This window comes from Macaca thibetana, chromosome 11 (genome assembly GCF_024542745.1).
Source record: "Macaca thibetana thibetana isolate TM-01 chromosome 11, ASM2454274v1, whole genome shotgun sequence".
NCBI classification, from domain to species: domain Eukaryota; kingdom Metazoa; phylum Chordata; class Mammalia; order Primates; family Cercopithecidae; genus Macaca; species Macaca thibetana.
The window spans coordinates 100,549,557-100,573,116 of record NC_065588.1 but is presented as its reverse complement, the minus strand read 5'-3'; the positions used below and the strand labels follow the sequence as shown (position 1 = coordinate 100,573,116).

The window sequence follows — 23,560 nt, the reverse complement described above, 5'->3', positions numbered from 1 at the left end:
ATTTATCGTGGGAACCCCTTGACTTTATAGCTGGTAGGTCAGAAGTATAGGAGTCCTGGGCTTGACACTGGCCTCTGCAGTGGTGGCAGTCTTATGGGAATGAGCCCTTGTAGGATCTGATGCTAACTCCAGGCGGCTGGTATCAGAATTGAGTTATGTTATAGGTCACCCAGCTGGTGTCTAGAAAGCTGGAGAACTGGTTGTTCGTGTGAGCAAAACCCCCACACATCTGGGGTCAGAAGCGCTCTGTGAGTAAAAAAAACAAATCACAAGAATCCCTGAGCCAAAGACCACAAAGGTGGCACCCCGGTGCCTCCAGCACTTTAGATCTACCCTGATCCTAGGATCCGTCAGACGGAACTGTTAACTGGCACATCACCCAGCTGTCTCCTCTCCTCCTAGCTTAGCCAAATCCCTGCTGCATCCCCAGTGTCCAGCACGGCACTGTGCACACAGCTTGACAAGTGTGTTCACAGAGTGCGATTTCACCCAATTTTTTATCTTGTTAATCAGTCAACAGCTTGGGGAAAACAAAAATATCAGAGTCCTATCAAAGCATCAGAAAATTCAGCCTCTGAGCTTCAACAACATAAGAGGACCAACAGATGGAGATGCACAGCCCCAAATGTGCCAGGCATACTAAGGAGAACAGGCCTTTGGCTGACCTCCCCACAGCCATGGGCTTTAGGAGACGTCCTGCATCCTCACTGCATCCTTCTGCCCAGCTGGCAGTCACCCTGCCAGATGCTGCTGTGCACGCTGCTGCTGGATTGCAGCACAACAGCCTCCTGAGGGGGTCAGAGGCCAGCACACAGCAATCTTTCTTTCAACAAGCCCACTGAGAGCTGAATTCAGACAAAAAATTAGACACTCATATACAAAAGACAATAAAATTGTCTTTTCTTTCATCCCTATCAAAAATGGTTATTGAAGCTTGTGAGTATTTTGAAACAGCATCTACATTTTTAAATATACTCACTATTGTAGGTTGAATTGTGTCCCCATAGCCCCAAAAGGCATGATCAAGTCCTAACCCCCAGTATTTGTGAATCTGGAAATAGGGTCTTTGCAGATGTAATCAAGTGAAAATGAGATCATGTTGGATTAGAGTGGACCCCAATCCAATGACTGGAGTTTCTTTATAAGAAAGAGGAGGGAAATTTGGACACAGACACACAGGGGATAAGGCTATGTGAAGAGGGAGGCAGAGATTAAAGTGATACATCTGCAAGCTAAGGAACGCCAAGGATTGCCATTGCTACCAGAAGGCAAAGGAAGAGGCAAGGGAGGATTCTTCCCTAGTGCCTTTGGAGGGAGCTTGGCCCTGCTGACACCTTGAGTTTGGACTTCTAGCCTCCAGAACTGAGAGAGAGAAAATGTCTGCTATTTTTAAGCCACCCAGTTTGTGGTACTTTGTAACAGTAGCCCTGGGAAACTAATGTACTCAAGAAAGCAAAGTTAATTGGCTCCTTCCCAACACAGGCAGTTTGAGTCATTACACTAAATAAAAGATCTATCACACATTAAGGGCATTAATCAAGACTTCAGTTTTTATATTTTTTGAAGCTTAATTCTATTTCCATCACAAAAACAGAAGCTTTCTATAAATGAAAGAAATAAATGATGCTCTAATCTCTCAACATGTTAATATTTTAGGCTTATATCCCAGCCAGGTGCCTATTAATAGAGGAGGATTCTTGATCACAGAGAAGACAAAGCAAAAGAAAGCTAAAACGTTTTTCCAGGTCTTAAAGCTGACATTCCACATACTTAGCAATGAGTTCAGTTGTACAAAGGCAATCATGAACAGAGAGAACAACCAGTCATGGAGCTGCTGAATGAAATCTGGCAAGAACGTGCATGCGTGTGTGCATGCGTGTGTGTGTGCATGTGCGTGCGTGTTTGCAAGTGCAATGTACACCCTGGAAGCCACTGGCTACAACAGATAATCACTGCAATTTTCAACTTCATATATAAGCTGGTATAGTATGACATGCCTCCTCCCACATCTTCCCAAGTTCTCCAATATAAACACATTTTTGGCTTACCATTCCTATGCAGTTAGGTATTACAATATTTAACTCTTGGATGATAACTGGCAGGGAAGAAACACTGACACCCAGAGGCCTAGATTGGTCAATTTCTAGTTCTACTGTCATTTGATCTTTGGAAAGCATCATTTTCAAATCTCATTCCCTGATACTGTAAGCTGAAGTGGCAGACAGTATCAATTAGCCTCAAGATAGCTGTGGAATAACTAAGATTGAAGCTCTTCCATTATTAACTGATTGCCATGAAAATAATTTAGAAGATATGATAAATAAAATATTTAAGGCACAGCTCTATAACTCACTCTCATAATTTTTACCACTTAATGACATGACAGAAGCCTCCAGCTCATACCATGAGCAATCAATATTGAAAGATGAAAACTAATTTTTAGAGACAAGGCCCTCTTTTGAGGAATCATTATCAAACTCAGGGTCCTAGATCTGCCACGTATAAGCTGGGTGGTATGCATTTTTTAAACTGTAGAAGTATAGATGACCCACCTCTGCACAGACAGGGTGGATTCCAATTGTGCTGTCCAGCTGCTTTTTGGTCAGTCCACATTTGAGTGCAGCTGCGAAGCCTTGTGTAACTTCTCCAGCATTTGGACCCAGTACGTGAAAGCCCACAACACGTTCCTAAGGTAAAAAAAAAAAACAACAATAATCCAACTAAGCTGATTTTTCTCCCCTTCTCTTCCTACACAGCCTTAGAGCATTTCTCCAGTCTATTTCTTAAAAATGCAACTCAAAAATGAGCAGAGACTTTTTTTTTTTTTGAGATGGAGTATCGCTCTTGTTGCCCAGGCAGGAGTGCAATGGCAATGGTGTGATCTCCGCTCACTGCAACCTCCGCCTCCTGGATTCAAGCGATTCTCCTGCCTCAGCCTCAGCTGGGACCCTATAGGCACACACCACCACGCCTGCCTAATTTTTTTGTATTTTTAGTAGAGGTGGGTTTTGCCATGTTGGCCATGCTGGTCTCGAGCGCCTGATCTCAGGTGATCCACCCCCCTCGGCCTCCCAAAGTGCTGGGATTACAGGTGTGAGCCACTGCAACTGGAAAAATCGGCCAGAGACTTTAATGACTGCTACTAGCCGCTATTTAGCCTAAAGACTCCCCAACATGAACCAAAACAGAGAGTATGATGTTCACTTCAGGCAGGAATGAAGGGACAAGAAACAGCTACAAGTGATTACTCATTTTATGAGAAAAAATACAAAAGGCAAAGATGCCTACAGGTCTTTAATCACCAAAATGTTCTGGAAAATATTACCAAAGGGGCAGGGTGTCCTCACGTCCTGTATTTGATTATCTCAGCTCCACAGACACTATCTGTAATAGCTGGGACCCTTGAGAGTAGTCAATCAAATTAAAAAGTCATTTTGACTGGGCAGCATAGCTCAAGCCTGTGATCCCAGCACTTTGGGAGGCTGAGGCAGGAGAATCACCTGAGGCCAGGCATTCAAGACCAGCCTGGCAACATAGGGAGACTCTGTCTGTACAAAAAAATAATAATAATAAATAAAAATTAGCTGGGCATGGTGGCTCACGTCTGTAGTCCCAGATACTTGGGAGGCTGAGGTGGGAGAAATGCTTGAGCCCAGGAGGTGGAGGCAGCAGTGAGCTATGATCACACCACTGTACTCCATCGTGGGTGACAAAGACTCTGCCTCTAAAAAATAAAATAAAAATAAAAATTTAAAAGTAATTTTAAAATAAGGTTTTGAGGATAAATAAATAGCACAAGATCATTGAAGTCTGAAAACATTTTTTGTTTTGTTTTTGATAGAGATGGGGTTTCGCCATGCTGCCTAGGCTGGTCCTGAACTTGTAAGCTTAAGCAGTTCACCCACCTCAGCCTCCCAAAGTGCTGGGATTATAGGCGTGAGCCACGGTGCCCGGCAAAGTCTGAAAACATTTTTAAAAGCAAAAGAAAAATGTCTGGCACTCTAAAATACCTGTGTAGAAATTATTTTGGATAAATTAGAAATGTCAAACTCTGGCTGCCTCTGCCAAAAGCAGAGAAATCTGAGGCACTCTACTGTCAAGCTGACAGATTTTCAGCACCGACTCAGATTAGACTATCTAGTCTAATCTCGTCATAACAGATGAGGCAACTCAGGCTGTGGGGTACAGAGCTTGTCTAAGGTTCCATCACTCCCTGGAAACAATCAGGAGGTTGTTCTGCTGACAAAGGACTGTAATATATGGCATATTGTACTCTTACACATATTCACCCTGACAATTCAGGGTTTATGGTATGAATAAAGTGTATCTGCAGGAGGAACTACTAAAAAGCACTTAAAATAGATTTCCATGTAATAATGTGGAAAGGGTCTCAAAAAATAATGCGATTATTAAAAAGTTGCAGAGCTCTACATAATGAGGATGCCACCTGCAATTAAACTACGAACACTGTATGTTTGTTTATGCATTCATAAATAGGTGGCAAACATAAGAACATAAGCATGAGACCCTACAACTTCAAAAGTTTTACCTTTTGAAGTGAAGGAAGACAGAAGACTGCACAGGAATAAGATAATAGTTAATAGCATGGTATATACATTGTGTGAGAATAAATGTACAGATCTGCCCTTACCTAGGTAAACGATTTGAGCACAATTATTTAACTTCCAAACGCTTCAGTTTCCTCATCTATAAAAATGGGAAAACAACAGCACATATACCTCACAGGATTATGTAAGGATTAAATAAATTAATACCTGTAGAGCTCTATCGTGCCTGGTATATAGTAAGTGCTCAATAAATACAAGCTGTTATAAACTGCATATATGATGGTTTATCTCTTGTAAGAAAAAAGCCCTGAAACAAATACAGCAAAAATGTTAATGTTTCTTGACTTTGGATGGTGAGTACCTTCTTCATCTTTATTATAAATGTTTTACGTAAAAAAAAAAAAAAAAAAATAGCAGAGAACAAAAGCCAGCAGTTAATAAACATTTGTACGATTTAGAGTCAAGGACATTTAGACGCCGAAGTCAAGTGACTGACTCAAAATGAATAAAGCACGCCCCAGGGATAGTCAAGTTCTACAAGCTTTCCCCTCAGATTGGTCATGACAAAAGAGCAATAACAAATACTCATCTTCTCTATTACTATCTTTATCTATGAAAATAACCTAAAACACTGTCACCCTCCTTATAACCTCAACTACTGACAGGTTTACTGGTAGGAAAATTATTTTCCACATTATTCTAGCAATGCCATTTGAACAAATGTAACATTGGAAAAAGAGCAAAATGCATATGATTAAAATGGATTTACTTGGTAGGAAAGAGACCTTCAAGGTTTCACTGACTGCTATGAGCAACTGAAGTCTCAGTGAGACAGGGGCAGTTAATATACTGCAGATGAGAACGGCTGACATTTTCTCCTTTTGTCTGCAGTAAAAGTGATATCTAATGTATACTCATATAAACTTTTAAGAAAATTTGCCTGAAAAGGAAAAGAAAACTGCCAGGCACGGTGGCTCACGCCTGTCATCCCAGCCCTTTGGGAGGCCGAGGCATGAGGATCACGAGGTCAGGATATCAAGACCACCTTGGCCAACATGGTGAAACTCTGTCTCTACCGAAAAACAAAAATACAAAAATTAGCTGGGCGTGGTGGTGCGTGCCTGTAATCCCAGCTACTCAGGAGGCTGAGGCAGGAGAATCGCTTGACCCAGGGAGTCAGAGGTTGCAATGAGCCAAGATTGCGCCACAGCACTCCAGCCTGGCAACATAATGAGACTCCATCTCAAATAAAAAAACAAAGAGAAGAAAAAGAAAACTATATATACAATTGTTTTTTATGTTAGCTATGTAGCTCTTTATGGGTTATCCTAGTATATTCATTTGAATCTTTTTTGCAGAGGATTCAGGAATTTTTCTAAAACCCTTGGTTCTACCAAAAAACCAACCTGTAACTGTCCTACTGCCTAAAGCAGTAGTTTCCAAATAGGATACATGGCTTAATTATATTCAAATTTCAAGATTAAAACAATATCAGAGTTTACTAGGCTTTTAACATATAGGTTCTTTAACATCATTTATACTTTTACTGAGGTCATTTCTTTAAAAAGTGTCAGCTAAGTTAAAAAGATCAGTTTTCTTAAGAGTCAATACACTACTTAAAGAGAATGTGTGTATATGCATACCTATGTCCCAGGTTACAATGTGTGGCAGCAGTCAAAAAACTTTAAAAATAGGAATTATCCAATCCCTCATTTCATACATATGGAAAAAAACCCTGTGAGGTATAGAGTTTGCTCACAGGCTTTCACAGGTGTCTGCTAAAAAAAGTACTGTAATAGGCCGGGCACAGTGGCTCATGCCTATAATCCCAGCACTTTGAGAGACCAAGGCAGGCAGATCACCTGAGGTCAGGAGACTGAGACCAGCCTGGCCAACATGGTGAAACCCCATCTCTACTAAAAATACAAAATAACTGGGCGTGGTGGTGGGTGCCTGTAATCCCAGCTACTTGTGAGGCTGAGGCAGGAGAATCGCTTGAACCTGGGAGGCAGAGGTTGCAGCGAACCGAGATCCCACCACTGCAGTCCAGCCCAGGCAACAGAGTGAGACTCCGTCTCAAAAAAAAAAAAAAGAAGTACTGTAATGTATTGCATATTGTACTCTTACACATATTCACCCTGACAATTGGGGGTTTATGGTATGAATAAAGTATATCTGTGGGAAGAACTACTAAGAAGCACTTAAAATACCTTAGATTTACATGTAAGAACACCAGACTATGTGTTACATGTAGCAGCAGGCAATCAAATCTTAGAACTCAATTAAGGGCTCTTTCTCAGTAGTGCCAGCTGCTGAGGATCAAATATGCGTTGCTCCTGTTCTTTTTTGTTATTAATTATATTTAGATAGTCTATGACTTTATTGTTCCTCTTCTATAAACACAAACACAGACAGTTCTCAAGTTGTGCCTTTGGTTCCTTCACTCAGTAAGTTTTGGCTGCCTGTTGACTAAGTGCAGGGCTCTGTGCCAGTGAAGATGATGAGGGAGCAGGCAGTACAGCCAAGGTCCTTGCCGGCTGCTGATACCTATTACCTGAGACAACTGGCAGGCGAAATACTGAAGGAATGCCATCTGCACCATGTGACCAACTAAGCTATATATTAAAAACTAAAGCCGGGTGCGGTGGCTCACACGTGTAATTCCAGCACTTTGGAAGGCCGAGGCAGGTGGATTACAAGGTCAAGTGTTCAAGACCAGCCTGGCCAACATGGTGAAACCCTGTCTCTACTAAAAAAATACAAAAATTAGCCGGTGTGGTGGTGCGAGTCTGTAATCCCAGTTAGTCGGGAGGCTGAGGCAGGGGAATCGCTTGAACCTGAGAGGCAGAGGTTGCAGTGAGCCAAGACAGCGCCATTGCACTCCAGACTGGGTGACAGAGCAAGACTCCATCTTAAAAAAAAAGAAAAACTAAATAAAATAATTGGAAAGGATTGAGAATTGCACTTACATTGTCTTTAGTATTACAGATTATTTTTGCATAACATTTGTTGTTATCTCTTGATGGAATCGTCCATTCCAATGGCCAAAAGTAACTATGGTAAACCTAAAAAGATACAATAGCAAAATTTAGACCCATTATTTTAAACAGTAAGTCTCTCAAACATACATGGTGCAAGACAGTGGAGACTCTTTAGTAAGTAGACTTTCATTAATAAAATTCATGGAATAGGAATCTGGTCAAAAGGTAAATGACTTTAAACTCCTTGCTGTCAAGCACTTTTGCTATAAACTCAGCCTTTAATTATGTATCTCAACCTCAAAAGAGTACACCCTAACTAATAACAAAAAAGAATGAGAGAATGACAGAAATAAGCCATTTAATTACCTGCTGTCTTACACTGAAAACACACACATATACAGACCTCAATACTATCTTGTTACCCAATGTGAATGACAACTTGGGCAAAAAACAAGTAAGGTGCCAGGATCAATTATGGTAATTATCTAGTTCTCTTGCTAAATGCTTCCAAAAGGCATTTCCTCCTTTGGCATTATTCACTAAAAGCAGTGAAGGAAGGAGACAGGGAAGGAATGAAGGAAGGAGGAAGGGGGGGAGGAAAGAAGGTTGGAAGGACAGCATCCTTACTGATGTAATTCCTGGTTGACTAAATGGATTTTTTTTCTCCTCCAGCTGCTAGCCTCAGTTCAAAACATGATTCGCTACCTTTTATGACCAAATTGACTACGAAGACATAAGAAGTGTTCTTCCATGTTGTGATAAATTATATAATTTTAAAAATAAACATGGGTTACAAAATTTAATGTACAGTATCACAGTATCACAATTATGTAGGAAAAAATTAAAGGAATCATCCCCCAATTGCTAACAATTGCTGTGTTACAGATATAAGTCCATGAGTAATTGTTTCCTCTTTCCCTTACATTTTTCAAAGTTTCTTCAACTCAAACACATTATACTTCTATAACAAAAAAGCAAATTAAAAAACTTAAATATTGTCTATCAAGAAATATGAAATATATATGAAAAATTTCCAATTTTAATTATATATGTATGTCATGTATATACACACTCATATAGGAAATCTATCTTCAAAAAATAATCTGAGAAACAATGAATTATAAAGATGTTTGTGATTCTATTTATAATAATGAAAAACTGTAAATAACCTAATCAAAGAATGGCTTAACAAATTATAGCACCCCTTCAAAGAAAAATTCCCCTTTTTTTAAAAAATGGAGATTTTAGAGAATTAAAGATAGGAAATGTTCATGACATAACATTACCATTAAACTTGGACCTAAAACTGTAACTTCATCAAACTTTGAAAAAAATTAAGACATACATACCCACACAAAAATCACATATACATATATACATACATAAAATATTAAAAACGCATCAAAATATTAAGAGAAAAAGAAACTGGAAGGAAATACACAAATATATTAATAGCAGTTATCTCTTCATGAATTAAAATTTCCTTTTTGATATTTTCCTAATTTCAAAACTTCCTCTTTTTTTTTTTTTTTGAGACGGAGTTTTGTTCTTGTTGCCCAGGCTGGAGTGCAATGGCCCAATCTTGACTCACCACAACCTCTGCCTCTCGGGTTCAAGCGATTCTCCTGCCTCAGCTTCCCAAGTAGCTGGGATTACAGGCATGCAACACCACACCTGGCTAATTTTGTATTTTTAGTAGCGATGGGGTTTCTCCATGTTGGTCAGGCTGGTCTCGAAATCCCAGCCTCAGGTGATCCACCCACCTCGGCCTCCCAAAGTGCTGGGATTACAGGCGTGAGCCACCATGCCCAGCCAGATACACTTTTTTTTTTTTTTTTTTTTGGAGACAGGGTCTTTCTCACTCTATCGCCCAGGCTGGAGTGCAGTGACGCGATCTCGGCTCACTGCAAACTCCACCTCCTGGGTTCGTGCTATTCTCCAGACTCAGCCTCCCGAGTAGCTGGGACTACAGGTGCGCGCCACCAGGCCTGGCTAATTTCTTTTTGTATTTTTAGTAGAGACAGGGTTTCACCTTGTTAGCCAGGATGGTCTGAATCTCCTGACCTTGTGATCTGCCTGCCTTGGCCTCCCAAAGTGCTAGGATTACAGGCGTGAGCCACCGCGCCTGGCCTCAGATATACTATTCTTATAATCAGAAAAAAATGTTAATATTGTGTTACTAATAGACCAACATATTACATGCTACTACCAATGCATGTAATAAAGATTATTAAGAGATTTAAAATAGGCTTTTATATAAAAAAAAATGGACTTATTCACAAACCTGGTCTTTCAGAAGGTTTTATTGGAAATTGTCCCCAAAATGATTTAAAATAGCAGTTCTTCTGGGTGGCATTATTTGTGTATATAGAAATAGTGTATTTCACGTGCATTTTCCTTGACTCCATGATAAAACGTGAGCAGAAAAGTTAGTACAAATTAGAGGGTAATGCTAGAAACAAATAGTACTAATGGTCAGAGCAGTGGAAATGTTAGTTTTTATTTTTTCTTTTCATTTTCCTATAATTAATCATGAGAAATCAATAAATGTGATTTTAAAAATTAAAAGGAAATATGATTGGGCCAACTGACAGAATTAGAAAATGAAAGTTAAATCAGATAAAAATTATTACACCAATACTAAATTTCCTAAAAGTAACACTATGGTTACATAAGAAAATGCCCTTATTCACAGAAATACACAATAAAGTATTTAGGGGTAAAGGAGCATTCAGCTTACTCTCAAATGATTCACAGAAACACACACACACAGAGAATGAGAAACTACTAAAAGTGTATAAAATAAATTGGCACAATGTTAGTAATATATGAATCTGGATAATGGGTATATGAAAATTCTTTGTACTATTTTTCAACTCTTCTGTATATGTTAAAATTCTGAAGAAAAAAAAGTAGTGATATAACATAGGAGAAAAGAGGAAAACAACTCACCTCAATATTTTCTTCCCCAAACTTCTCCACAGCTTTCTCCTCAGAAAGGCCACAAGCACCATATTCCAAAGGAGTAAATACAGTGGTTGGAACATTTTCATAGTCACACTGTTTAAAAAATGGAGGTAAGGAGTTATAATAGGCAAAGTTCTAACTTAAAAAAAGAAAGGTACACTTCAAAAAAGTTCAAAATTGACAAAGGAAATAAAAGTAATAAATTGCTACCAAAAGTATGTGGTCTCAATCCCAGATATTCTACTACATTGAGAACCATTAACTTATTTGAAAAGTTTAGTAGAAGTGTGAAGTCTAGTAAGACTATGAGAAAAAGATTCATGCAGCTTCTCTATCCATCAAATAACTGATGTTATCAACAATGACACACTTTCTTTCCCCTTAATAAAGCAACCAAAAATAATACTGGTGTACCCAAATCTGATAGTCTTGTACGGGCGCGGTGGCTCAAGCCTGTAATCCCAGCACTTTGGGAGGCCGAGACGGGCGGATCACGAGGTCAGGAGATCGAGACCATCCTGACTAACACAGTGAAACCCCCTCTACTAAAAATACAAAAAAACTTAGCCGGGCGAGGTGGCAGGCGCCTGTAGTCCCAGCTACTCGGGAGGCAGGCAGGAGAATGGCGTAAACCCGGGAGGCGGAGCTTGCAGTGAGCTGAGATCCGGCCACTGCATCAGCCTGGGTGACAGAGCGAGACTCCGTCTCAAAAAAAAAAAAAAAAAAAATTAAAAGACTTCTTTAAAACATCAATTAGGTAATACATATTAACAGCCATAAAACATTTTATCCTTTTGGCCCAATAATCCCACCTATAGAAATCTATAGTAAGATTATAGATATAATTTAACATATAGATGATATATTACTATATTTTACTATAATATACAATACTAACATAGTAATAGTCTGATATACAGAAAAGGCTACATGTATTAATTGAACATTGCTATAGTACTCAATAGTGGGAATGTTGGAGTAGCTTAAAAATCCCAATTAGGGCCGGCCATGGTGGCTCACGCCTGCAATCCCAGCACTTTGGGAAGCTGAGGCGGGTGGATCACCTGAGATCAGGAGTTCGAGACCAGCCTGGCCAACATGGTGAAATGCCATCTCTACTAAAAATAACAAAAATTAGCTGGGCATGGTGGCAGGCGCCTGTAATCCCAGCTACTTGGGAGGCTGAGGCAGGAGAATCGCTTGAACCTGGGAGGTGGAGGTTGCAGTGAGCCGAGAATGCACCATTGCACTTCAGCCTGGGGGACAAGAGCGAGACTTCATCTCAAAAAAAAAAAAAAAAAAAAAATTCCAATTAGAAAGTGATTCTATAGTTCATACTCTTAATGTAAAACTGCACTATGCAACCATTAAAATGGTAAAGAAGACCATGGGGGAAAAAAGGTTAACTCTTAGGACTATTTTCAAAGCATACTGTACGATGTTAATAGGTACAGAGGACAAGAGGATTCCATAGTCAAATGAACTTGTAAAGAGCTGGATTAAGCAAATAAATGAGTTCCTCTATCAGGTTTCTCAGAACCTTTAATATGCTGCTGTGAATTGTGAAAAAATATATTATGTAAATGCCAAGGGTTTATAATGCCATCTGGTAAAAGCCTAGTATAAACACAGAGGTGATCCAAAGTAACATTCTGCATTTAAAATAAGAGAAGTGCAATTCTCACTCTCTAAAACAGGGAGATAAAATCTTTAAAACATGCTCGCCTCTAGAAACAATAAATATAATCAATTTTCTCTAAAAAAAAAAAATACATAGACCCTTGGAATTCTAATTTAAAAGTAAAGGCAGACAATCACTTACACCACAATGGTATATCAGGGAACAGATTCACCCTCCTGCTTTAAACAACTAGAAAACCAGACAAGGATGGAGCAACACTTTTTAAGACATTGACCAAGAGGCAGTGCAAGCCTGTGATCCCGGCGGGAAGGGAAACAAATGAGATGAGTCCTGTGACTGCTCCAGCTTACTGCTCAGAGGCAGTTTCTAAGCCTCAGTGCAGGGAGGGAGAGCTCAAACAGAGCCCAGGGTCTTTCCTGTAAGCCAAGGTGGTTTCAAGTTGCAAGTCACAAAACCAAAGCGGATGGAATTGCATGTGTAAAGAGAGTTCCTGAGGTCTACAGAGGTCTTCTTAGATTATGGCTGAGACATACAATAGTATGTCCAAGGAAACAAAAAGACCCATGAATTTTTTTCTGTTTTTTTGGAGACAAGGTCTTACTCTGATGCCCAGGTTGGACTGCAGTGGCATGATCACAGCTCACTGCAGCCTTGACCTCCCAAGTTCAGTTTATTCTTCCACCTCAGCCCTCTGAGTAGCTGGGACTAGAGGCACACGCCACCTCACCCATCTCATTTTTTGTATATTTTGTAGAGATAGGGTTTCGCCATGTTGCCCAGACTGGTTTCGAATTCCTGGGCAAGTGATCCTCCTGCCTCAGCCTCCCAGTGTGCTGGGTTACAGGTGTGAGCCACTGTGCCCAGCCATATCTTACTTTAAAGCACAACTCCATTCAATGATTTAGCTTTTTTTTTTTTTTTTAAGGAAACCACTGAGACATGAATTTAAGAATAAATTAAATGCATCCAATCTCAAGCTATATTGAGATACCCGATACGCAATAAGTGCAACAATGCACACAAGATGTAATTCAAAGAGGCAGTCTTGTTAAATTTATTCTAAATAGTAATATGAACCAACTGCTATTCCCTAAATAATCAGTCAATCTGGCATTCAATATCTTAACCCTCAATCCATTAATTCAAAATATGAGATTTTATTACATTACATCCCAAGTAACCCCAGGTCACAAATTTTGCTAGCATCACTCTTTGAGGTTCCCATTACTGTAACCAACTGAAACCATGATAAGGAAAATGGGTAACGCCAACATTATTTACAACTAATGTTTCTGGAATCCTTTTTAAAAAACAGCTGTCTTTATTCTTTTCTGGCCATCTAGTCCCATGAAACATACTGAAGAGTTTTAACATCCTATCACTTTAAAATTTAATATAACTGGCTTTGTCGCCCAGGCTGGAGTGCAGTGGCGCAATCTCGGCTCACTGCAAGCTCCGCCTCCCGGGTTCAAAAGTATCACTTTAAAATTTAATATAACATTTAATGTATTCAACATTCTAAGACAGATTATTTTCTAAGGACTGGGTAATAAGGCCTGAAGAGTGGTTTAAACTACTTTGCATACCGACATCATTACCTAAATCCTCAAGTCCTTTTATAGCCTAGATAAGTGCCATAAAAAGACTCAGAACATTTTATTTATATTGGTAATGATGACATAGATATAAAATGCAACTATTTAGAGTATATGGATATAAAGTACACTATTCAACAATAGTGCTGAAACCTATTAATCAAGTTCTTTTTATTCATAGTGTGAATCCAAGATGTCAATTTTCTTTTCTTTTTTTTTTTTTTTTTTTTGAGACAGAGTCTCACTCTGTCACCCAGGCTGGAGTCCAGTGGCCGGATCTCAGCTCACTGTAAGCTCTGCCTCCCGGGTTTACACCATTCTCCTGCCTCAGCCTCCCGAGTAGCTGGGACTACAGGCGCCCGCCTCCCGGGTTTACCCACCCTCGCCCAGCTAGTTTTTTTGTATTTTTTAGTAGAGACGGGGTTTCACCGGGTTAGCCAGGATGGTCTCGATCTCCTGACCTCGTGATCTGCCCATCTCGGCCTCCCAAAGTGCTGGGATTACAGGCTTGAGCCACCGCGCCCGGCTTTCTTTTTTTTTTTTTTAGACAGTTTTGCTCTGTAGCCATGGCAGGAGTACAGTGGCGCGATCTTGGCTCGCTGCAACCTCCGCCTCCCAGTTCCCGGTTCAAGCAATTCTCCTGCCTCAGCCTCCAGAGTCGCTGGGATTACAGGCATACGCCACCATGCACGGCTAATTTTTGTATTTTTAGTAGAAATGGGGTTTCGCCATGTTGGCTGGGCTGGTCTTGAACTCCTGACCTGGTGATCGGCCTGCCTCGGCCTCCCAAAGTCCTGTAATCACAGGCCTGAGCCACTGTGCCCAGTTGAGTGTCAATTTTCATAATAAAGTCACAATGTACAGCAGCCTTAATAATTTCTTGTCTGAAATACAGCTAATAAAGGACATCTAGGATGCCATCAGCAAAATAACTAAATTATTCAAGATCTGCAAAACTTTCCAACTGCCCCCTAAATAAGGAACTGGGAGTATTGCTGACAACAGTATCTAATGAGTAACAAGCACAACACTCACCTTGACAGTGGAACCTGCATAGAGCCTCTGAGCCAGCAATCTTCCTGCCTGGATTGCAACCGGGGTGAGCTCCACCTTATCCTCCAATATATCGCCAATGGCATAGATGTAAGGCACATTGGTCTGTTCTTCATCTGTGACAGGTATTTTTCCAGTCCTGCAATTTTACACAGTTAAAAATAATCATTAATTACCATTATTAATTAAGGATAACAAAATCCTCTGTTTTCCCAGGGAAGCCCAAAATTGTGACTCTAGCTGAGGGCAATGTTCTAATGTATTAAAAATATAACAAAACAGCTCAAAGGAACAAAATAGCTTTTCATGACAATTCTGGTCACTATTCTGAAAATCAAAGAAATAAGAAAACTAAGAAATTTTAGAATGGAAGAACTCCAACACAATGGTTAAGAGTGAGGATTCTAAATTATAACTCCCCCCAAAATGGAAAAAGAAAACAAACAGGAAATACTAATGTGAATGGCACTGGAAGAAAAGTTTTCTAGTTGAGCTCTTCAACTATGGTAAAAATTAGCTTTAAAAAATCTAAAATTCAGCCAGGCACAGTGGCTCACACCTGTAATCCCAATACTTTGGGAGGCTGATGTGGGTAGATCACCTGAGGCCAAAAGATGGAGACCAGCCTGGCCAGCATGATTATAGGTGTGATGGCAGGCACCTGTAATCTAGCTACCAGGGAGGCTGAGGCACAAGAATTGCTTGAACCCAGGAAGCGGAGGTGGCAGTGACACGAGATTACACTACTGCACTCCAGCCTGGGTGACAGAGCAAGTCTCTGTCTCAAAAAAACAAACATACAAACAAAAAACTAAAATTCTATAATTGACCAACGCTGTAAATAACTGAAATAGTATTAAATATGACATAACAGACCAGGCACAGTGGCTCACACTTGTAATCCCAGCATTTTGGGAGGCCAAGGCAGGTGGATCACCTGAGGTCAGGAGTTCAAGATCAGCCTGACCAAAAGGGCGAAACCCCCTCTCTATTAAAAATACAAAAATTAGCCGGGCATGGTGGTGCATGCCTGTAATCCCAGCTACGTGGGAGGCTGAGGCAGGAGAATGGCTCGATCTCAGTGGGCAGAGGTTGCAGTGAGCCGAGATCACACCATTGTACTACAGCCTGAGAGACAAGAGAGAAACTCTGTCTCAAATAAAATAAATAAATAAGTAAATAAATAAATATGACATAATAAAGGTTTTTTCTTACTTTTCATTTATCTTCACCCCTACAGTTTCTAAGCCAATTTTTCTTGTGCAAGCATCTCTTCCTATTGCCAGCAACACCTGAAAAATTATTAATATATTAGTGACTAATAACAAAAAGGCTTTGCATTTATTACTTAATCTTATTTTTCTCTGCTTACTAAGCTAATCTGATTTCATTTTTCAAACTCGGAAATAAATATTTCACTAAGAAAATAATGCAAGAGTTTAAATAAATTAAAATCTTCAGAAAAAATCCTTTGAACATATATGATATATTAGAAATTATTTTCTATTTCTTATTAGGAAAAAGAGAATTCATAATTAATAAACCTATCCAAGTTTAAAGACAACGACATCATAGTCTGTAACTAAATTATTTTTTAAGTGGTTGTCTGGAGAGATGAAAGGAAATAACACAGGACAGAAATTCTGGCTCATTTAAAAATTCTGTTGCCTTTGTATAGCCATTTGACTAATACTTTAAGTTACAGTGGAAAAAATCTGAAGCCATACCTTTAGCAAAACAATTTTCTTTTTTTTTTTTTTTTTTTTTGAGACGGAGTCTCGCTCTGTTGCCCAGGCTGGAGTGCAGTGGCACAATCTTGGCTCACTGCAATCTGCGCCTCCTGGGTTCAAGCGATTCTTCTGCCTCAGTCTCCCGAGTAGCCAGGACTACAGGCGCACGCCACCACGTCCGGCTAATTTTTGTATTTTCAACAGAGACAGGGTTTCACCATGTTGGCCAGGATGGTCTCAATCTCTTGACCTTGTGATCCACCCGCCTTGGCCTCCCAAAGTGCTGGGATCACAGGCGTGAGCCAAGACGCCCAGCCACCAAAACAAATTTTAATATTATAAGTTACTGAGATGTCTTAGAATGGGCATAGAACCAGTACGTTTGGAAATCACTAAGAGCCATTTTAAGTTCCTATAAGATACCCAATAAGCACGTTATTTGCTTTCTGATAAAGTATTAACCTGGGCCCATTCCTTACCGTATTATACTCTCCTTCAATGATTTCCTCACTGTTGGTGGACTGAGCTACTACTCTGAGTCGGCCTGGTGTCCCCGCTTCAATTTGTTCAATCTGTAAGAGTGATGAAGTTTTACTGTGAAATAAAGACATTTATCAAGTTGGATTATCTACCTTCCCCTTCCATCTGGTTAACCCAAAGTTAAAATATAAAATCTTGCTTGATAGGTCTTTTATGTCCCATCTCCCTCACTTAACATTAGGATGATAAATGATTATCTCCTTCTTTTTCACTGCTCAATGTTGTCTGCTAGAAGGGCTTTCTTTTAAAGAGTTCTCAAACAATAAAATTCAGAGAAAAACGGGGAAAAAAAGCAAGCTACACAAAGCACACTACCATCCCTAAAAATCAAACCAATGACTTACTGCTTTTCCCAGGTTTCTATCTTGTGATTCACCCAGAACCATTAATCCCATGGAGGGCAACTGTTGCCCAAATTCAGAGATTCTCTTTTGACTACAGATGCTCAGCTTTCATTGACAACAAAGGATAGATTAAATTAGAGTAGGTCAATAGTGATATGGGTAACAGCTAGAAAGTCTTAAAAATTGGAGTGGGCAAGGAGATGTGGGTGTTTATCAGAACCAGGGGTTGTTTTCAGTTGTTAAGGATGTAGAAAGAAATGAGCAAGCCCTGATACTTGAGTGATGGCAGATGAGAATAAATATATCAACCCACTACACATAGATGTCAACGACAACCTACAGACTAGGTTTAATGACTTAGAAACCCACCTGGAAAACTATCCAGGGTTATTTTATTTGACATCAATAAGTAATAAAAATTTCCTTCCTGAATTCCCTTTCCTTCTTATATAGTTAAATAAGCCTCTCTGAACATACTGGAAAAGTCTTTCTTGTTTAACTTTAATTAAAATGTTCTAATCCTTGGAAAAGAGCTTAACTGGTCCACTGCTTAAGATTAGTTTGGAAACATTAAGGGCCTCATCCCACCTCCACCCTTATTCACTTTTGTACTTCAATCAGGCCTTTTTTGTATCTAGAACAATATTTCTTCCCACAGAGCCTTTCTACACATACTACATTCTCTGTAAAAAATGTACCCTCTCCCCACTCTCCACAGAAGGTTCCTTCCATTCGGTCACTTTATAATACAGCAAGAGTTTAATACCCAGCTGTGGGAATCAGATACTCTGGTAACCCTATTTTACTAGGAATAGTCCACCAGGTTTTCAAAAGGGTCCCAATTCCCCATATGTTAAAAAATATATATATAGGAAGATGTTACTTTCTATCAGTACAGCATATACACACAACTATTGTTTACTGTTGTTATGAATCATAGCTCTACTGCAAATATAGCATATATACCTCTACTGCTAGGCCAGGTGCGGTGGCTCAAGCCCGTAATCCCAGCACTTTCGGACGCTGCTCTGGGAGGACCACTTGAGGTCAGGAGTTGAAGATCAGCCTGGCCAACATGGTGAAAGCCTTCTCTACTAAAAATACAAAAATTAGCCAGGTGTGGTGGCATGCACCTGTGGCCCCAGTTACTCAGGAGGCTGAGGCAACAGAATCGCTTGAACCTGGGAGGCAGAGGTTGCAGTCAGCTGAGATTGGGCTACTGCACTCCAGCCTGGGTGACAGAGCCAAACTCCGTCTCAAAAAAAAAAAAAAAAAGTAAAAATAAAAAACAGCTACAGTAATCAAGCACTGACAGCTTCCAGGAAATTTGTGCCTTAATCTTCACAACAATATTATGAGATAGATTTACTTTAGACTTACTCTCTACCAGGTACTTTTCTAATTACTTTGTAAGTGTTGGCTAATACAATTCTCACAAGAATTGTTAGATGCTGTTATCAACCTCATTTTACAGAAGAAACAGGTTCAGAGAGGTAACTCTTCCAAAGTCATAGAGCAAGAAACTGGCAGAATAGTATGTGAATTCAGGTCATTCCAATCCCAAAGTTCATATTCTTATGTATCAGCATTAGGAGATCCATAGTCACATACACAACTCAAGTCAACCCACTGAGAGATGAAAAGAAATGACAACTACAATTCCTTAAGTTTAACAAAATAGTCCCACCATTTTCCCTGCACTAGAGAAAATTATCTATTAGTCTGAGACGTACACTAAGTGTTCAATTTTGTCACTCTTATGTATCAAAACATTTCTGATAATGTTAACAAATCCCAGGTGTGACTTGGCATAGTATTAGGTCTTTTCAAAAGAGTAAAAGAGTGAAAAAGGTTAGCACACATAAATAAATGAGATAAGCGGGATGCCAGAAGTATGTAGTGTTTATGTTGAGACTGTACCATATACCAAGGGGGAAATGTCCTACGGGGAGCCAGGGAGTGCAGGTAGGGCCTAGTCTTGAACTCTTATTTAAATCTCTGGTGTATATGAAGAAACAAAGTATTAACAGACCAAAGATGACAAAGGAATGCATAAAGGAAAGCACTGAACAGAAGAAAACCAAAAGTGAGAAAGTTGACAAACGAAGAGATTATTAATCTAAAAATAAGAACAAAGCTATATAGGTCTTTAGATGGTAGGGAGGTACGTGTTTATATACCAGCATACAGCAGTAGGGGAATCAGCATTCCTGATGGTTTATAATGCTGAAAGGATGCTTCCACCACCAACTCAACTCTCTTTTTGCCTTTTACCTGAATGTAGAATCAACAAACCTACAGGCAAACCCACTTACTTTAATTGGTACAAACTGTCTTATAAACTTGATGCCATGTTCTTCCATGTGTTCACCAATTTTGCTGGCCATGTCCTGGTCAAATCCTCTAAGAAGAATGGACCTAACCATAACAGTGACATCTAAACCAATACCAGCAAGAAATCCAGCACACTCTAAAGCGACATAGGATGCTCCAACGACCAGGGTCTTACCCGGGCAGTAAGGCAAGGAGAAAAGATCATCACTGGAAAAAAAAAAAAAAAAAGAAAGAAGAAAAAAAAAGTTCCTATATGAGTAATTACTAAATCCAAGTACACATTTTTACTTTGATAAGAACATACTTTCAAGATGATAAACATTCTACTAGCTACACACATAATACATTAGAAGTTTTTATAATTCTTAAATACCCTTTCTTGCCACTCAGCTGCTTTGGGAGTAGCTCAAGCTACCCACAGCTAAACACAGCAAACTGTGTGACTTCTGATATTAGTCAGTTAGTCCAATTCATCTTCACACTAAATGATTTTGAACTGTTTGGAATAAATCACAGATTTGCAAACCCTAACCTCCATCCTCATGCCACCACTCAGCTCTCTCTGAGGTGGAAAAACCTGTGTTACCTGTCCTCAGCTGAAACACCAATTATTATCAAGAATGTGGACAAGAATGGGGGGGAAATAAACTTTCAATATCTTATAATATAAAAGTCAACTATAAAAAGTAGAACCTGACAAAAGTCTTCTAGTTGAGCTAGGGACACAGAGATCATAAAAGCATTGTTAGAGAATGAGTTTTTAAAAAATATCAGAAGGGGGCCTGCTATTGTCTGAATGTTTATGTACCCCCCAAATGCATAGATTAACATCCTAAACCCCAAGGCAATGATATCAGGGGTGGGGCTTTTGGGAAGTGATTAGGCCATGAGGGCAGACCACTCATGAATGGGGCTAATGTCCTCATAAAAAAGGCCCCTGAGACCTCTTCCACCATGTGAGAAAGGATAAAAGCATATACCAAAAAGAGCCTTAAGGAGAAGAGTAATTTATAACACAATCAGAAACTCCTGAGCAAAAGGGATCCAAACACATTTACCAACACTCTGTCTTAATGACTTCATAATTGAAAGCTCCTGAACAATGTCAGCAGTGTTACCATTTGACAGGCAAAAATAAACCACACAGCAAAACATCTCCTTGCTTGACTCATTTCAGGAGGTCCTTCTACACTGACACCGTAACCGTTCAACAGCATTGAGTAGGGTCTACAGTCTGATAAATCTAAATGACCTGCCAGCCTCTATTTCTTTTAGCAGCCACTCTGCAAGTGTTAAAGGGTAATATATGATCCTCATTTTACAAAATCTAAATGTATGTATGTATCATACCTATTTTACAAAATGTGAATATCCATTGATTACATACTTACATACACATGCATAAATTTCAAATACAAATGTAAATATAAATCTATACTAGTATGTTAGTGATACTAATTCTGTGTAGCAAGATGACCAATGTTTGGGCCGGGCGCGGTGGCTCAAGCCTGTAATCCCAGCACTTTGGGAGGCCGAGACGGGCGGATCACGAGGTCAGGAGATTGAGACCATCCTGGCTAACACGGTGAAACCCCGTCTCTACTAAAAATACAAAAAAAAAAAAACTAGCCAGGCGAGGTGGCGGGCGCCTGTAGTCCCAGCTACTCCGGAGGCTGAGGCAGGAGAATGGCGTAAACCCGGGAGGCGGAGCTTGCAGTGAGCTGAGATCCGGCCACTGCACCCAGCCCGGGCTACAGAGCAAGACTCCGTCTCAAAAAAAAAAAAAAAAAAAAAAATGACCAATGTTTGAAGTTTTCAATATTTAAAATGTTCTCCTTTAGGCTGGGCGCGGTGGCTCAAGCCTATAATCCCAGCACTTTGGAAGGCCGAGACGGACGGATCACGAGGTCAGGAGATCGAGACCAACCTGGTCAACACGGTGAAACCCCGTCTCTACTAAAAAATAGCCAGGCGAGGTGGCAGGCGCCTGTAGTCCCAGCTACTCAGGAGGCTGAGGCAGGAGAATGGTGTAAACCCAGCAGGCAGAGCTTGCAGTGAGCTGAGATCTGGCCATTGCACTCCAGCCTGGGTGACAGAGTGAGACTACTGCCTCAAAAAAAAAAAAAAAAAAGTTCTCCTTTAAAATCATTTTTCCTTTTTCTCTTTCTCCTAAACCCCTGCCCCCAAAGAGGGCACAATGTGGCAAAGAAATCTGTCTGAAGTCCAAAAAATTGACGAAGTGGGTTTGAAGAAAAATGTGAAAGCAAAATCCACAATAGGTTTTTCTTTTCCACCCTGCTTTTTTTCTTTACCTGCTAATGCAGTATTCTTTGTCACCAGGGATGCCCAAGTAACGTGGTCTTTCACCAGTGGCAATGAGAAATCTCTCTGCTGAATAAATTTTTTCTTTACCTTTATTATTTGTTGCCTACAAAGGAACCAATATGAAAACCTTATTAAGTAATCATTCCTCAGAATTATAAACTTCATAGTTAACAAAGGCCATTCACTACATTGTCTCATTTCATCCTCATAATGAGGACAAAAATATAGTAAAAAGGATAAATTAAGACTGAGTAGTTAACAGACTTGCTTAAAGTCACAATGCTAGTAAGTGCCAGAGCCAAACCTCAAATCCAGGTGGTCTGGTTCAGTACGCTTACATTTTACCATACCTCCACACAAGGCCCCATAGGATGATATGACAGCAAAATCACCAAACTGGATAGTCTGGGTCACAGTGGCTATTACTTTTATTATAATACTTTAACATTTTCCAACCAAAGCTTTTAAAAAAAAAAAAAAAACTAGTCAGGATGTCACATAATTACCTTAATCCTGTGAGGACCAATAAACTGCCCGTAAGCATTCTCATAGACAACTTTTTTCTCCCGCAGAGCTACTCGGTAGCCCCAATTCAAAGAGCCAATGTGATTCTGTACAGCTTCTATCATTCTGTCCCAATCATGCTTAACTGTATAAGGAAATAAGACAAAATCTTGTTTGGCTTTTCAACTCCTGGCAAAGATCATTTCTCAATAATCACTCAAGTGAAATACAAGGAGCAGAGCTCTAAAAGGCAATCTAAAAGGGCAAATCCTCCATTTTGAGCACATATGCCACTTTTTCATCTTTGAATATTCTTTCTCTTTTATAAGACTAATACAATTAAATAATACAAGACAGATCTCCTGACAATTTTAAACTAAAATAACAATACACAAACTCTTCCCTTCTTTATCTAGAAATGAACTTGAATTTTACTGATTTCTGGGATATATTAAGGCTTAGGATTCTCTATTTGTAAGAAAATCCAAGAGATTCTGATGTAGCCAAGTATGGAGTTACTACACTAGTAACAATGTTTATGTCAGGGGCTGGCAAACTGAAACCATGGGCCAATCCAGCCCATCACCTTTTTGTAAATAAAGTTTTATTAAAATACAGCCATGCTTATTTATTTCAATATTTTCTAGTGCTACTTTCACACTACATGGGCAGAGTTAAGTAGCTACTAGAGACCCTATGCCCCAAGAATCCTAAAATATTTACCATCTAGCCTTTTATGGAAAAAATTCACTGACTGTTCATTTAGACAGAATTTTAAGAGTCCATCACATTTCCCTCCAAACTCCCATATCTCATCAAAGAGAAAACTTTTTTATTCTTTTTGATTCTGTCATAATTAAATTAATCCTCAGGTCACTAAAGTAATATTAAATTTCAAAGGATAAAAATCAACCCTTGGGTATTCAATAATCTCTCTTTTTTATTCCCCCCCCAGACAGAGTCTTGCCCTGTTGCCC

General features: G+C 39.6%; 2 protein-coding genes across 13 annotated transcripts in view; one reads left to right on the top strand and one right to left on the bottom strand.

Annotated features, from left to right (window-relative positions):
* LOC126930917 (protein BRAWNIN) overlaps nt 1-23,560 on the top strand; it is a 732,366-nt gene that overhangs the window by 329,144 nt on the left and 379,662 nt on the right. The gene's annotated exons all lie outside the window — the stretch shown is intronic.
* Nucleotides 1-23,560, bottom strand: part of TXNRD1 (thioredoxin reductase 1) — a 182,394-nt gene that overhangs the window by 9,155 nt on the left and 149,679 nt on the right. For all 7 annotated transcript variants that reach the window (XM_050748465.1, XM_050748464.1, XM_050748469.1 and 4 more), the window contains 9 exons: nt 22,586-22,728; nt 22,067-22,182; nt 19,736-19,961; nt 17,016-17,108; nt 16,022-16,098; nt 14,789-14,945; nt 10,502-10,609; nt 7,538-7,633; nt 2,553-2,687 (listed from right to left, as the gene is read on the bottom strand). In XM_050748465.1, the coding sequence (XP_050604422.1) occupies nt 2,553-2,687; nt 7,538-7,633; nt 10,502-10,609; nt 14,789-14,945; nt 16,022-16,098; nt 17,016-17,108; nt 19,736-19,961; nt 22,067-22,182; nt 22,586-22,728 (1,151 nt within the window). The remainder of the gene's footprint in view (nt 1-2,552; nt 2,688-7,537; nt 7,634-10,501; nt 10,610-14,788; nt 14,946-16,021; nt 16,099-17,015; nt 17,109-19,735; nt 19,962-22,066; nt 22,183-22,585; nt 22,729-23,560) is intronic.